This window comes from Pseudophryne corroboree, chromosome 2 (assembly GCF_028390025.1).
Source record: "Pseudophryne corroboree isolate aPseCor3 chromosome 2, aPseCor3.hap2, whole genome shotgun sequence".
Taxonomy (NCBI): Eukaryota; Metazoa; Chordata; class Amphibia; order Anura; family Myobatrachidae; genus Pseudophryne; species Pseudophryne corroboree.
The window spans coordinates 589,932,496-589,950,110 of NC_086445.1; the positions used below are offsets into that span (position 1 = coordinate 589,932,496).

Below are 17,615 nucleotides of genomic sequence, written 5' to 3' on the forward strand. Positions count from 1 at the left end.
TATATATATACATATATACACACAGGTTGAGTCTCCCTTATCCAAAATGCTTGGGACCAGAGGTATTTTGGATATGGGATTTTTCCGTATTTTGGAATAATTGCATACCATAATGAGATATCATGGTGATGGGACCTAAATCTAAGCACAGAATGCATTTATGTTACATATACACCTTATACACACAGCCTGAAGGTCATTTTAGCCAATATTTTTTATAACTTTGTGCATTAAACAAAGTGTGTCTACATTCACACAATTCATTTATGTTTCATATACACCTTATACACACAGCCTGAAGGTCATTTAATACAATATTTTTAATAACTTTGTGTATTAAACAAAGTTTGTGTACATTGAGCCATCAAAAAACAAAGGTTTCACTATCTCACTCTCACTCAAAAAAGTCCGTATTTCGGAATATTCCGTATTTCGGAATATTTGGATATGGGATACTCAACCTGTATATATATATATATATATATATATATATATATATATATATATATATATATATATATATATATATATATATATATATATATATATATATATATATATATATAAATATATATATAAATATATAAATCTATATCCGTTGCATGCTGGGAGGCCGGAAAACCTTTGACCGATTGGTTCAAATCCGCTGTCGCGTCATCATATCCCACTGTTATCCTGTGGACCCACATAGATAGATATAGCATAAGCATTATGAGCCCTGTTCGATTTTTAAAGAAAAAAAAAGGTGCCCTGCCAGTTTACTGGCGCCTGCCCAATTCTGTGCCTCTGCGTGAATAGATGCAGTCCTGTGTTACTACCTGAAGCAGTAACAAGTATATTTATAAGTATTGATGGTCACGGTCACTTACTATTATTCTGCTAGACCATTATTACTACTGTGTAGTGTACAACTGGCATTGCTATTATTTTTGACTTATTACAGAGCAGTAATATTATATTATGAGTGATACTACTTACAATGGAGTGGTATTCATGTGATCGGCGGTCGGGAGACCGCCAGTCACATGACCTCCTCCACCATCCCGATGGTTGGCATGCCAACCAACAGGGACTATTTCCACTCGTGGGTGTCCACGACACCCATAGAGTGGGAAGTCGCCACGAGCCCGCAGCGAGCCCGCAAGAAGATTGCTGCACTCGCCCCTCCCCACCGGGATCCCGGCGTCTGTATGCTGCTGGGATCCCGGCGTCGGTAAGCTGACCGCCGGTCAGCCGTACTACACCCCTTACAATGGTTATGCCAGTTGTGTACTGTAAGAACTGCTCATGTGTTACTGGGCAAGACTGTCACAGCTGACACGTTGAGTATTAGTATTAATTATTTCTGTAGTTTTGATAATGCTCTCTTAATGCAAAAAGTATTACTAGATCAAGTGTACCTCATAAGGATTCAAGTTGAAATAGGAGGATCCTGGTCTTATCAGCCTGTCAATTTGCTGCTTAGGAGTAAGAACAGAGTCCCTCTTCTCGATCTGCTTAACCTGTGTGTACAAAAACAGCAAACATTAGGATCAAAAGATTTTCACATTTAAAATGCACAAAACATAGAATTCTAGAAAAGATAACCACCGGCACTTCTTTTGCATATATGGAACTTCTTAGTTAAAGTTTATTAAACACAATTGTAATTAATAAACTTGCATGTCTATTGCAATTTTCAGAGTGCAGTCTGCTACATGGTTTGTGGATGAAGCTGCAGCACTCACAGGACTGTCAGCTCAAGAACAAACTGGTGTCACGTACCTAGTTATGCCATACGTTGTCTATGTTTCAATTTCATTTTAACTTTTGAGAATATATATATATATATATATATATATATATAAAAAAAACAAGATCTGAGGGCGCTAAATATAGGAAATATTAATGAACACCATTAATCATTATCTGGACAAACAAATAATTTAATAAATTATTAACAGACTCAGAACAAATTGATTCATTTTAAAAATGCTCAATGACATGGTGAATTCAACACCTTAACAGCTATTATGGATGTAATTCCTTGTTGCTGTAACTTCGACAGTATAACAGAATGTCAATCCGAAGGACCCAACGCGTTTCGTCCCGTAGGACTTCCTCAGGGGTATTGAATCTACATAATAAAATACAATAACTAGACCATACAAAGTACAGTTATGGTACTAGGTAAAACAGAAGACAGCCATACATACCAATTGGATAGATAAAACATGATTATAGTAGCTTGAAATAGTGAAAAACTTTTATGATGAATCTAAAAAACAATAGGTGAATTTAATGAGTGCCAGAGTTGAGAAAGGTGGTGTGTGAGGATAAGTGGTGCTATTCAGGGAAAAAATACATACCAGTGTATGTCTGAGTAAAAAACTCAAAACAAACAGGATTATCCTTAAAAAGTAATAAACAAGAAGAAAATGGGGTTGTACTGCTAGGTGCACAAAACTGAAATAAAATGTAACTTTTATTAATACATTGTGTTAAAAGACCGATATTTTGGACAGTGCGCGAAAAATAGGGTTAAAATTGGATAAAGGATCCAAAAATGTGCTCTAAGATAGAGAAGTGATGAGAGTTAAAAAATGTGTCTGCTCCTTTGATTGCACTGACTCTCTAAAGGGGTGTATTTAAAGATATATTTGGTACACTTAATATGTGTTATATACCCCTAATAGAGAAAAAACAATTGAATTTAAGGGTACCGATCCTTTGATAACCCACTGTAAATTAAATGAACTGTATTATATAGGGCAGAAATGACCTCCGTAAATTCTGCTGCTACCACCTGTCACCATTATCTACACATGAGATTATAGGACTTTTCCAGATATTATAATCGGGGTTTTTTCCAGATATTTCTTTATGGCATTTCGAGAGTGCAGATTTTTCTTTGTTTCTTGTTGTCGGATTATCCTTAAAAAGACCAAACGAGGTCAAACATGAGGTCTGGGTCTGATCGAGAATTTAGGAACAGACCTAAAAAAATATATATTCTAGTAAATACAATATACGGGAGGAAAAAACCATTCCATATTTTTTCACCACAGTGAAGTGTATACAAAATTATTAATACATACCGAAATTTCATGCAGTATTAAATAGCACTGGACGTGCAATAATGAAGCAATTTCCTCTTATAACGTATAAGGGCAGAAATGCCTAAAAAATATATACAGGTTGAGTATCCCTTATCCAAAATGCTTGGGACCAGAGGTATTTTGGATATCGGATTTTTCCGTATTTTGGAATAATTGCATACCATAATGAGATATCATGGTGATGGGACCTAAATCTAAGCACAGAATACATTTATGTTTCATATACACCTTATACACACAGCCTGAAGGTCATTAATACAATATTTTTAATAACTGTGTATTAAACAAAGTTTGTGTACATTGAGCCATCAGAAAACAAAGGTTTCACTATCTCACTCTCAGTCAAAAAAGTCCGTATTTCGGAATATTCCGTATTTCGGAATATTTGGATATGGGATACTCAACCTGTATATGGTTGTCATTACCTATCTTTAAATACCCGATTACTACCAGAATCTCTTGTATCTAAATCCCAAAGGAGTATGATTACAAACTTAATTATTATTAATACTTATTTAAAAAGCATCAAATCTATTTAATACCATAAAAAACATTCATACAGGCATAACTTTATATTTATGAAGGAATAGTGGAAAAAAGCTTTGTATATTACTTACAGAGATACATGTGCTCCTCACAGAGTCCAGTGGATAACTGTGATAGAGCCCAGGTCTCTGAATTTATCTACCTTCTGAGATCACCTAATTTCCTGTATCCATCTTATTGGTTCCTGAGCTATTACTAATTACCGGCCTAATATATAGCCTGGTGAAGGGATATATAAGATATAACTTAGGGGTTCTTAATCCATATAGTGCTTCCTAAATTAGCCCCAAAGTCCATATAGATAATAGGAGTAAAACGGTCCGTACTCGCAGTGTGTATTCCATTTACGGAAAACTACTTCCGGTCGTGCGTTCCAATCGCGGCTCCGGACTTCCGGTATTGCGTTCCACCGGGTCCGGCCGCTACCTGTCAATCTAAACTTTAAGTGCCGCACTAAAAAGGGGGTTTTCCGACAAGGAACCTAACTACAGGCTCCGCCCGCATTCCGGCAACCAAAAGCTTCCAGTGAGGCGCATCACTGTGCGTCACCGCTACTATTTCAGCAACACTAGCATAGAAAGGGACTTCCTATAGACGGTGGAACGCATTTGCGTTCCACCTCTATCCCGTTACCAATCTAATGTTTAGACAAGCAGGAGCCAAAATACTATTACTCTTACATTCGATCCAAAAACCACTAAAACTAATCTGCTACACCTAAGTAACACATTGTACTATCAAATCCCACAATTATATACAAATGGTTAGATAACTAATACTAAGGTCCATTATACGGGGGGCCAAGTATCTAATGGAAACCCCTAAATTGATCTCGTAAAGCCTTAATTTTAATATTTCAAATTAGTTATAATAAGAATTTACTTACCGATAATTCTATTTCTCGGAGTCCGTAGTGGATGCTGGGGTTCCTGAAAGGACCATGGGGAATAGCGGCTCCGCAGGAGACAGGGCACAAAAAGTAAAGCTTTAGGATCAGGTGGTGTGCACTGGCTCCTCCCCCTATGACCCTCCTCCAAGCCAGTTAGGTACTGTGCCCGGACGAGCGTACACAATAAGGGAGGAATTTTGAATCCCGGGTAAGACTCATACCAGCCACACCAATCACACCGTACAACTTGTGATCTAAACCCAGTTAACAGTATGATAACAGCGGAGCCTCTGAAAAGATGGCTCACAACAATAATAACCCGATTTTTGTAACTATGTACAAGTATTGCAGATAATCCGCACTTGGGATGGGCGCCCAGCATCCACTACGGACTCCGAGAAATAGAATTATCGGTAAGTAAATTCTTATTTTCTCTATCGTCCTAGTGGATGCTGGGGTTCCTGAAAGGACCATGGGGATTATACCAAAGCTCCCAAACGGGCGGGAGAGTGCGGATGACTCTGCAGCACCGAATGAGAGAACTCCAGGTCCTCTTTTGCCAGGATATCAAATTTGTAGAATTTTACAAACGTGTTCTCCCCTGACCACGTAGCTGCTCGGCAGAGTTGTAATGCCGAGACCTCTCGGGCAGCCGCCCAAGATGAGCCCACCTTCCTTGTGGAATGGGCCTTAACCGATTTAGACTGTGGCAGGCCTGCCTCAGAATGTGCAAGTTGAATTGTGTTACAAATCCAACGAGCAATCGACTGCTTAGAAGCAGGCGCACCCAACTTGTTGGGTGCATACAGTATAAACAGCGAGTCAGATTTTCTGACTCCAGCTGTCCTGGAATATATTTTCAGGGCCCTGACAACTTCTAGCAACTTGGAGTCCTCCAAGTCCCTAGTAGGGGCAAGGCACCACAATAAGCTGGTTCAGGTGAAGCACTGACACCACCTTAGGGAGAGAACTGGGGACGAGTCCGCAGCTCTGCCCTGTCCGAATGGACAAACAGATATGGGCTTTTTTGAGAAAAAACCACCAATTTGACACTCGCCTGGTCCAGGCCAGGGCCAAGAGCATGGTCACTTTTTATGTGAGATGCTGCAAATCCACATATTTGACTGGTTTTAAACCAATGTGATTTGAGAAATCCCAGAACTACGTTGAGATCCCACAGTGCCACTGGAGGCACAAAAAAGGGGTTTGTATATGCAATACTCCCTTGACAAACTTCTGGACTTCAGGAACTGAAGCCAATTCTTTCTGGAAGAAAATTTACAGGGCCGAATTTGAACCTTAATGGACCCCAATTTGAGGCCCATAGACACTCCTGTTTGCAGGAAATGCAGGAAACGACCGAGTTGAAATTTCTTTGTGGGGCCTTCCTGGCCTCACACCACGCAACAAATTTTCGCCACACGTGGTGATAATGTTGTGCGGTCACCTCCTTTCTGGCTTTGACCAGGGTAGGATTGACCTCTTCCGGAATGCCTTTTTTCCCTTAGGATCCGGCTTTCCATCGCCATGCCGACAAACGCAGCTGCGGTAAGTCTTGGAACAGACATGGTACTTGCTGAAGCAAGTCCCTTCTTAGCGGCAGAGGCCATAAGACCTCTGTAAGCATCTCTTGAAGTTCCGGGTACCAAGTCCTTCTTGGCCAATCCGGAGCCATGAGTATAGTTCTTACTCCTCTACGTCTTATAATTCTCAGCACCTTAGGTATGAGAAGCAGAGGAGGGAACACATACACCGACTGGTACACCCACGGTGTTACCAGAACGTCCACATCTATTGCCTGAGGGTCCCTTGACCTGGCGCAATACCTGTCCCGTTTTTTGTTCAGACGGGACGCCATCATGTCCACCTTTGGTATTTCCCAACGGTTTACAATCATGTGGAAAAAACTTCTCAATGAAGTTTCCACTCTCCCGGGTGGAGGTCGTGCTGAGGAAGTCTGCTTCCCAGTTTCCATTCCCGGGATGAAAAACTGCTGACAGTGTTATCACATGATTTTCCGCCCAGCGAAAAGTCCTTGCAGTTTCTGCCATTGCCCTCCTGCTTCTTGTGTCGCCCTGTCTGTTTACGTGGGCGACTGCCGTGATGTTTTTCCCACTGGATCAATACCGGCTGACCTTGAAGCAGAGGTCTTGCTAAGCTTAGAGCATTATAAATTTACCCTTAGCTCCAGTATATTTATGTGGAGAAAAGTCTCCATACTTGATCACACTCCCTGGAAATTTTTCCCTTGTGTGACTGCTCCCCAGCCTCTCAGGCTGGGCTCCGTGGTTACCAGCATCCAATCCTGAATGCCGAATCTGCGGCCCTCTAGAAGATGAGCACTCTATAACCACCACAGGAGAGACACCCTTGTCCTTGGATATTGGGTTATCCGCTGATGCATCTGAAGATGCGATCCGGACCATTTGTCCAGCAGATCCCACTGAAAAGTTCTTACGTGAAATCTGCCGAATGGAATTGCTTCGTAGGAAGCCACCATTTTTACCAGGACCCTTGTGCAATGATGCACTGTTTTTAGGAGGTTCCTGACTTGCTCGGATAACTCCCTGGCTTTCTCTTCCGGGAGAAACACCTTTTTCTGGACTGTGTCCAGAATCATCTCTAGGCACAGCAGACGTGTCGTCGGGATCAGCTGCGATTTTGGAATATTTAGAATCCACCCGTGCTGATTGTAGCAGTATCCGAGACAGTGCTACTCCGACCTCCAACTGTTCCCTGGACTATGCCCCTATCAGGAGATCGTCCAAGTAAGGGATAATTAAGACGCCTTTTCTTCGAAGAAGAATCATCAATTCGGCCATTACCTTGGTAAAGACCCCGGGGTGCCGTGGACAATCCAAACGGCAGCGTCTGAAACGGATAGTGACAGTTCTGCACCACGAACCTGAGGTACCCTTAGTGAGAAGGGCAAATTTGGGACATGGAGGTAAGCATCCCTGATGTCCCGGGACACTATATAGTCCCCTTCTTCCTGGTTCGTTATCACTGCTCTGAGTGACTTCATCTTAATTTGAACCTTTGTAAGTGTTCAAAAAAATTTTTTTAGAATAAGTCTCACCTAGCCTTCTGGCTTCAGTACCACAATATAGTGTGGAATAATACCCCTTTTCTGTAGTAGGAGGGGTAATTTAATTGTCACCTGCTGGGAACACAGCTTGTGAATTTTTTTCCATACTACCTCCTTGTCGGAGGGAGACTTGGTAAAGCAGACTTCAGGAGCCTGCGAAGGGGAAACGTCTCGACATTCCCATCTGTACCCCCGGGATACTACTTGTAGGATCCAGGGGTCCTGTACGGTCTCAGCGCCATGCTGAGAACTTGTCAGACGCGGTGGAACGCTTCTGTTCCTGGGAATAGGCTGCCTGTTGCAGTCTTCTTCCCTTTCCTCTATCCCTGGGCAGATATGATCTTATAGGGACGAGAGAACTGAGGCTGAAAAGACGGTGTCTTTTTCTGCAGAGATGTGACTTAGGGTAAAAAACGGTGGATTTTCCAGCAGTTGCCGTGACCACCAGGTCCGATGGACCGACCCCAAACAAGTCCTCTTCCTTTATACGGCCATACTGTGCCGTTTGGAATCTGCATCACCTGACCACTGTCGTGTCCATAACATCTTCTGGCAGTTATGGACATCGCGTTTATTCATGATGCCAGAGTGCAAATATCCCTCTGTGCATCTCGCATATATAGAAATGCTCTATAGTCAATAAAATACTGTCCCTGTCAAGGGTATCAATATTTTTAGTCAGGGAATCCGACCAAGCCACCCTAGCTCTGCACATCCAGGCTGAGGCGATCGCTGGCCGCAGTATAACACCAGTATGTGTGTATATACTTTTTATTATATTTTCCAGCCTTGTCAGCTGGTCCTTGAGGACGGCCCTATCTATAGACGGTACCGCCACTTGTTTTGATAAGCGTGTGAGCGCCTTATCCACCTTAAGGGGTGTTTCCAACGCGCCCTAACTTCTGGCGGGAAAGGGTATACCGCCCATAATTTTCTATCGGGGGGAACCCACGCATCATCACACACTTTATTTAATTTATCTGATTCAGGAAAAACTATGGTAGTTTTTTCACATCCCACATAATACCCTCTTTTGTGGTACTTGTAGTATCAGAAATACGTAACACCTCCTTCATTGCCTTTAACGTGTGGCCCTAATAAGGAATACGTTTGTTTATTCACCGTCGACACTGGATTCAGTGTCCCTGTCTGTGTCTGTGTCGACCGACTAAAGTAAACGGGCGTTTTAAAACCCTTGACGGTGTTTTTGAGACGTCTGGACCGTACTAATTGTTTGTCGGCCGTCTCATGTCGTCAACCGACCTTGCAGCGTGTTGACATTATCACGTAATTTCCTAAATAAGCCATCCATTCCGGTGTCGACTCCCTAGAGAGTGACATCACCATTACAGGCAATTGCTCCGCCTCCTCACCAACATCGTCCTCCTACCTGTCGACACACACGTACCGACACACAGCACACACACAGGGAATGCTCTGATAGAGGACAGGACCCACTAGCCCTTTGGAGAGACAGAGGGAGAGTTTGCCAGCACACACCAAAAACGCTATAATTATATAGGGACAACCTTATATAAGTGTTTTCCCTTATAGCATCTTAATATATATATATATAAGCATATCGCCAAATTAGTGCCCCCCCCTCTCTGTTTTAACCCTGTTTCTGTAGTGCAGTGCAGGGGAGAGCCTGGGAGCCTTCCCTCCAGCCTTTCTGTGAGGGAAAATGGCGCTGTGTGCGGAGGAGATAGGCCCCGCCCCTTTTTCGGCGGCCTCGTCTCCCGCTCTTAACGGATTCTGGCAGGGGTTAAATATCTCCATATAGCCTCCGGAGGCTATATGTGAGGTATTTTTAGCCAAAATAGGTATTCATTTGCCTCCCAGGGCGCCCCCCTCCCAGCGCCCTGCACCCTCAGTGACTGCCGTGTGAAGTGTGCCGAGAGGAAAATGGCGCACAGCTGCAGTGCTGTGCGCTACCTTTAGAAGACTGAGGAGTCTTCTGCCGCCGATTCTGGACCTCTTCTTACTTCAGCATCTGCAAGGGGGCCGGCGGCAAGGCTCCGGTGACCATCCAGGCTGTACCTGTGATCGTCCCTCTGGAGCCGATGTCCAGTAGCCAAGAAGCCAATCCATCCTGCACGCAGGTGAGTTCACTTCTTCTCCCCTAAGTCCCTCGTTGCAGTGATCCTGTTGCCATCAGGACTCACTGTAAAATAAAAAACCTAAGCTAAACTTTCCTAAGCAGCTCTTTAGGAGAGCCACCTAGATTGCACCCTTCTCGGCCGGGCACAAAATCTAACTGGCTTGGAGGAGGGTCATAGGGGGAGGAGCCAGTGCACACCACCTGATCCTAAAGCTTTACTTTTTGTGCCCTGTCTCCTGCGGAGCCGCTATTCCCCATGGTCCTTTCAGGAACCCCAGCATCCACTAGGACGATAGAGAAATATTAGTTTTCTATCTATAGTGTACTCAGATACACGTGTACAAAATACCCATGGCATATCTCAAGACATAGTATCTACAAATGATCTATAATTGATTCCTCTATTCCTTCATTTACAAATCATAAAATAAGAATTTACTTACCGATAATTCTATTTCTCGTAGTCCGTAGTGGATGCTGGGAACTCCGTAAGGACCATGGGGAATAGCGGCTCCGCAGGAGACTGGGCACAAAAAGAAAGCTTTAGGACTACCTGGTGTGCACTGGCTCCTCCCCCTATGACCCTCCTCCAAGCCTCAGTTAGGATACTGTGCCCGGACGAGCGTACACAATAAGGAAGGATTTTGAATCCCGGGTAAGACTCATACCAGCCACACCAATCACACCGTACAACTTGTGATATGAAACCCAGTTAACAGCATGATAACAGAGGAGCCTCTGAATAGATGGCTCACAACAAGAACCCGATTAGTTAACAATAACTATGTACAAGTATTGCAGACAATCCGCACTTGGGATGGGCGCCCAGCATCCACTACGGACTACGAGAAATAGAATTATCGGTAAGTAAATTCTTATTTTCTCTGACGTCCTAGTGGATGCTGGGAACTCCGTAAGGACCATGGGGATTATACCAAAGCTCCCAAACGGGCGGGAGAGTGCGGATGACTCTGCAGCACCGAATGAGAGAACTCCAGGTCCTCCTCAGCCAGGGTATCAAATTCATAGAATTTTGCAAACGTGTTTGCCCCTGACCAAGTAGCAGCTCGGCAAAGTTGTAAAGCCGAGACCCCTCGGGCAGCCGCCCAAGATGAGCCCACCTTCCTTGTGGAATGGGCTTTTATTGATTTAGGCTGCGGTAATCCTACCGCAGAATGCGCCAGCTGAATAGTGCTACAAATCCAGCGCGCAATAGACTGCTTAGAAGCAGGAGCACCCAGCTTGTTGGGTGCCATCAGGATAAACAGAGAGTCAGTTTTCCTGACTCCAGCCGTCCTGGAAAAATAAAATTTTCAGGGCCCTGACTCCGTCCAGCAACTTGGAATCCTCCAAGTCCCTAGTAGCCGCAGGCACCACAATAGGTTGGTTCAAGTGAAAACCTGAGACCACCTTCGGGAGAAACTGAGGACGAGTCCTCAACTCTGCCCTATCCATATAGAAAATCAAATAAGGGCTTTTACATGACAAAGCCGCCAATTCTGACACACGCCTGGCCAAGGCCAAGGCCAACAGCATGACCACTTTCCACGCGAGATACTTTAGCTCCATGGTTTTAAGGGGCTCAACCAATGCGACTTTAGGAAATCCAACACCACGTTGAGATCCAAAAAGTGCCACAGCAGGCACAAAAGGAGGCTGAATATGTAGTACTCCTTTAACCAAAGTCTGAACTTCAGGCAGTGAAGCCAGTTCTTTCTGGAAGAAAATCGACAGAGCCGAAATCTGGACCTTGATGGACCCCAATTTGAGGCCCAAACGTCACCCCTGCTTGCAGGAAGTGCAGGAATCGACATAGTTGAAATTCCTCCGTCGGGCCTTCATGGCCTCCCACCAAGCAACAAATTTTCGCCAAACGCGGCGATAATGTCTTGCGGTGACATCCTTCGGAATAGGTAGGGATGACTTCCTTCGGAATACCCTTTTCCTTTAGGATCCGGTGTTCTACCGCCATGCCGTCAAACGCAGCCGCGGTAAGTCTTGGAACAGACAGGGTCCCTGCTGCAGCAGGTCTTGTCTGAGCGGCAGAGGCCAAGGGTCCTCTGCCAGCATCTCTTGAAGTTCCGGGTACCAAGCTCTTCATGGCCAATCCGGAACCCAGAGTATGGTTTTCACTCCTCGCCTTCTTATTATTCTCAGTACCTTGGGTATGAGAGGTAGAAGAGGAGACACATAAACCGACTGGTACACCCACGGTGTCACTAGAGCGTCCCCAGCGATCGCCTGAGGGTCCCTTGACCTGGCGCAATAACTTTTCAACTTCTTGTTGAGGCGGGACGCCATCATGTCCACCCGTGGTCATTCCCAACGGTTTACCCGCATTTGGAAAACTTCTGATGAAGTCCCCATTCTCCTGGGTGTAGGTCGCCCATCGGAGAATCCTTGTGGCTTCTGCCATCGCCATCCTGCTTCTTGTGCCGCCCTGTCTGTTTACATGGGCGACCGCCGTGATGTCGTCTGATTGGATCAGTACCGGCTGGTTCTGAAGCAGAGGCCTTGCTTGGCTTAGGGCATTGTAAATGGCCCTTAGCTGCAGAATATTTATGTGAAGCGAAATCTCCTTGGAAATTTCTTCCCTGTGTGACTGCACCCCAGCCCCGAAGGCTGGCATCCGTGGTCACCAGGACCCAGTCCTGTATTCCGAATCTGCGGCCCTCTAGTAGATGAGCCCTCTGCAGCCACCACAGCAGCGACACCCTGCTTCTTGCTGACAGGGTTATCCGCTGTTGTATCTGTAGATGGGACTCGGACCATTAGTCCCACAGTTCCCACTGGAACGTCCTTGCGTGGAGTCTTCCGAATGGAATTATGCTTCGTACGAAGCTACCATTTTTCCCAGGACTCGTGTGCATTGATGTACCGACACCTGTCCTGGTTTTAGGATGTCTCTGACTAGAGATGACAACTCCTCGGCTTTTTCCACTGGAAGAAACACTCTTTTCTGGTCTGCGTTCAGAAACATTCCCAGGAACAGAAGACGTGTCATCGGGACCAGCTGTGACTTTGGAATATTGAGAATCCAGTCGTGCTGTTGTAGCACTTCCCGAGAGAGTGCTACCCCCACTACCAACTGTTCTTTGGACCTCGCCTTTATCAGGAGATCGTCCAAGTACGGGATAATAAAAACTTCCTTCTTGCGAAGGAGTATCATCACTTCGGCCATTACCTAGGTAAAGACCTTCGGTGCCGTGGACAACTCCAACGGCCGCGTCTGGAACTGATAGTGACAGTCCTGTACCACATATCTGAGGTACCCCTGGTGAGGAGGGTAAATGGGGACATGCAGGTACGCATCCTTGATGTCCAGGGAGACCCTGTAATCCCCCTCGTCCAGGCTCGTAATAACCGCCCTGAGCGATTCCATCTTGAACTTGAATCTTCTGATATAAAAGTTTAAGTATTTTAATTTCAAGATGGGTCTCACCGAACCGTTTCGGTACCACAACCACTGTGGAATAGTAACCCCTTCCTTGCTGAAGGAGGGGCACCTTTACAATCACTTGTTGTGATTATAGTGTTGAATATCCACCAACACCGTCTCTCTGGCAGAGGGAGGTGCCGGTAAGGCAGATTTTAGGAAACGGCGGGGGGAAGAACGTCTCGAACTCCAGCCTGTGCCCCTGAGATACTACTTGAAGGACCCAGGGATCCATGTGAGAAAGCCCACTGTCCGCTGAAATATCTGAGACGGGCCCCCACCGTACCCGGGTCCGCCTGAGCAGCCCCAGCACCATGCTGTGGACCTACCGGACGCAGGGAGGACTTCTGCTCTTGGGAACTAGCTGTGTGTTGCAGCTTTTTTCTCTACCTTTGCCTCTCGGCAGAAAAGATGAGCCTCTAGCCCTCTTGCTTTTCTGGGGCCGAAAGGACTGTACTTGATGATACGGTGCTTTCTTTTGTTGTGGGGTAGCCTGTGGCAAAAAAATTGATTTCCCAGCAGTAGCTGTGGAAACGAGGTCTGAAAGACCATCCCCAAACAGTTTTACCCCCTTATAGGGCAACTTCCATGTGCCGATTCGAGTCGGCATCGCCTGACCATTGCCAAGTCCATAACCCCCGTCTGGCGGCAATGGACCTAGCGCTTATTTTTGATGCCAGCCGGCAAATATCCCTCTGTGCATCACACATGTATAAGACCACGTCTTTTATATGCTCTATTTTCAGCAAAATATTGTCCCTATCCATAGTTATTTTCCGACAGGGAATCTGACCACGCAGCGAGAGCACTGCACATCCATGCCGAAGCAACGGCTGGTCGCAATATGATGCCCTAGTGTGTGACTATATCTTATAGGGTAACCTCCTGCTTTCTATCAGCAGGTTCCTTCAGGGCGGCCGTATCCGGAGACGGTAGTGCCACCTTTTCTGATAAGCGTGTAAGCGCTGTATCTACCCTATGTGGTGTTTCCCCGCGTGACCTATCCTCTGGCGGGAAAGGGTACGCTGCCAAGAACTGTTTTAGAAATTATCAATTTCTTACCGGGGGAAGACCACTCTTCCTCACACACCTCATTTAATTTCTCAGATGCAGGAAAAACTACTAATAGTTTTCTCTCACCAAACACAATACCCTTTTATGTGGTACCTGGGGTATAATTATAAATGTGTAATACATTTTTCATTGCCTCAATCCTGTAACGGGTGGACCTATTGGGAGGGTACACCAGTCTCATCGATGTCGACACTGGAGTCAGTATCCGTGTCGACATCTGTGTCTGTTATCTGAGGTAGCGGGCGATTTTAGAGCCCCCCATGACATTTGAGACGCTGGAACAGGCACAAGCTGAGTAGCCGGCTGTTCTGTGTCGTCGACCTTTTATGTAAGGAGCGGACACTGTCACGTAATCCTTCCATAAGTTCAACCACACCGGTGTCGACCCCCGCAGGGGGTGACAACATATTTACAGGCATTCGCTCCGCCTCCACCTCATTATCCTCCACATACCTGTCGACACAGCCGTACCGACACACAGCACACACACAGGGAATGCTCTGATAGAGGACAGGACCCCACAAAGCCCTTTGGGGAGACAGAGGGAGAGTATGCCAGCACACACCAGGGCGCTATATATCACAGGGACAGCACCTATAAAAAAGTGTTTTCCCCTATAGCTGCATATATTGTATACTGCGCCTAAATTGTGCCCCCCCTCTCTTTTTAACCCTTTCTGTAGTGTATTAACTGCAGGGGAGAGCCAGGGAGCTTCCCTCCAACGGAGCTGTGAGGGAAAAATGGCGCCAGTGTGCTGAAGGAGATAGCTCCGCCCCTTTTTCGCGGACTTTTCTCCCGCATTTTTATGGATTCTGGCAGGGGTTAATGTACATCCATATAGCCCTGGGGGTTATATGTGATGTATTTTTGCCAGCCAAGGTGTTAATATTGCTGCTCAGGGCGCCCCCCCCCAGCGCCCTGCACCCATCAGTGACCGCAGTGTGAGGTGTGCATGAGGAGCAATGGCGCACAGCTGCAGTGCTGTGCGCTACCTTGATGAAGACTGATGTCTTCTGCCGCCGATTTTCCGGACCTCTTCTTGCTTCTGGCTCTGTAAGGGGGCCTGCGGCGCGGCTCTGGGACCGGACTCCGAGGCTGGGCCTGTGTTCGATCCCTCTGGAGCTAATGGTGTCCAGTAGCCTAAGAAGCCCAAGCTGGCTGCAAGCAGGCAGGTTCGCTTCTTCTCCCCTTAGTCCCTCGATGCAGTGAGCCTGTGGCCAGCAGGTCTCACTGAAAATAAAAAACCTAAAACTAACTTTTCCTAAGAAGCTCAGGAGAGCCCCCTAGATTGCACCCTGCTCGGTCGGGCACAAAAATCTAACAGAGGCTTGGAGGAGGGTCATAGGGGGAGGAGCCAGTGCACACCAGGTAGTCCTAAAGCTTTCTTTTTGTGCCCAGTCTCCTGCGGAGCCGCTATTCCCCATGGTCCTTACGGAGTTCCCAGCATCCACTAGGACGTCAGAGAAAAATATATATTTACAGAAAAATTCATTGTCTCCAATAATGGGTTTAAAATAAAAAACCATAACCAGATTCCTATACTCAGTAGCGCACCTGGCTCTATACTTCATTACTGACCTAAAAAAAGGGAAAATATCTATCCCTTCGTTTAGGCCCCAAGGATTCATGGTATTCAACGTATATATCCAAAAACTCTCTTTTAGAGAGAATCAGGTCTCTATTTCCTCCTCTAACGGGTTCCTCAACATGTTCAAGTGCAGTAAAACTGAAATTTGATGGGAGAACTTCTGACTTGTGTTTGTCGGCATAATGCCGGGGTATGCTATGGGTCTTGACCTTATTTTTAATGTTACGCATATGGTCTTCCTGGTGGATTGTCTTTTTTTGTGGACTTTTGGGATATGATAGAAGATGGGTATAGTTGGGAACCTCACGAGCAAATAATTGTACTCCTCAATACAGATACACCCCTCCTTCAACCCTCTATTGAGGAGCACATTAAGCTACTCCAAAAATTCCCTCGAAGGGTTTCCACCCAAACGGACCCTGTGAAAATTAATTTTTTTAGACCTTGAATTAATCGGGACCCCAGGAAAATTGATTCAATCGAAAACCCACTTTAAAACAGTAGATGCGAATAGCTTCATTCCCTCCACAAGCTGTCACCTTCCTGCTTGGAAAGAACGGGGTACCCTATTCCCAGTTTCTCAGAGTCAGACGCAACTGTAGCGATTTACAAGATTATTGGACACAATCTAAGTTACTGTTGGACCGTTTCATCGAAAGGGGCTACGACCTTCCCTTGATAGAGGATGCGAGACAGAAGGCATCTGTCAGGAACCGGGATGATCTTCTAGTGCCTAAATCTAAGAAAGTCAACACTCAACAATATTAGACCTTTCCTCACGAAGTACAACAGAGAGAACCATTTGGTAAGGAAGATACTGGACCGCCATTGGGGTATTCTCAAAAAAGACCCCGTATTAGGTCCCCACTTACCCCCTAAACCGTATCTAATTTTTCGAAAAGCCAGAAATTTAAAGTGTGTTCTTGCTCCGAGTAGGTTTCAGAACAAAAAGAAATCAGATCCGGGTAATTCAAACTTTTTGGCGAATAAAAGATCTGGTTGTGTACCCTGCAATAAATGCATTTGTTGCAAATTCCAAGATCGGATTAAATTCAGTTTTAAATTCGATAATGGGAAGTTATACACACTTGAACGGGCTGTCACTTGTACCACAGATCATGTGATATATAAAATGACATGCAGTTGTGGCTTGAGTTATGTGGGAAAGACTAAAAGGCAGCTTAAAATTCGCATTCAAGAACATATGCGTAACATTAAAAATAAGGTCAAGACCCATAGCATACCCCGGCATTATGCCGACAAACACAAGTCCTCCCATCAAATTTCAGTTTTACTGCACTTGAACATGTTGAGGAACCCGTTAGAGGAAATAGAGACCTGATTCTCTCTAAAAGAGAGAATTTTTGGATATATACGTTGAATACCATGAATCCTTGGGGCCTAAACAAAGGGATAGATATTTTCCCTTTTTTAGGTCAGTAATGAAGTATAGAGCCAGGTGCGCTACCGAGTATAGGAATCTGGTTATGGTTTTTTATTTTAATCCCATTATTGGAGACAATTAATTTTTCTGTAAATATATATTTTTATGATATGTAAATGAAGGAATAGAGGAATCAATTATAGATCATTTGTAGATACTATGTCTTGAGATATGCCATGGGTGTCCCTTTTAGTATCTTCATGCTTCTGTATTTTATGAAAATGTACTTCATTATTTTCTGTACTATATTATGCTATGTATCTGTTAAGCGCCTTGGGTCCTATTGGAGAAAGAGCGCTATATAAATAAAATTATTATTATTATTATTATTATTTTGTACACGTGTATCTG

At 45.0% G+C, this 17,615-nt stretch overlaps 1 protein-coding gene across 4 annotated transcripts in view; it reads right to left on the minus strand.

The window, feature by feature from the left end:
- DNAJC8 (DnaJ heat shock protein family (Hsp40) member C8) overlaps window positions 1–17,615 on the minus strand; it is a 250,520-nt gene that overhangs the window by 145,409 nt on the left and 87,496 nt on the right. For all 4 annotated transcript variants that reach the window (XR_010232197.1, XM_063954578.1, XM_063954576.1 and 1 more), the window contains exon 2: window positions 1,401–1,502. Coding sequence is in view for 3 of the 4 variants with exons in the window: in XM_063954578.1 (XP_063810648.1) it covers window positions 1,401–1,502 (102 nt within the window). In the remaining variant the exon portion in view is untranslated. The remainder of the gene's footprint in view (window positions 1–1,400; window positions 1,503–17,615) is intronic.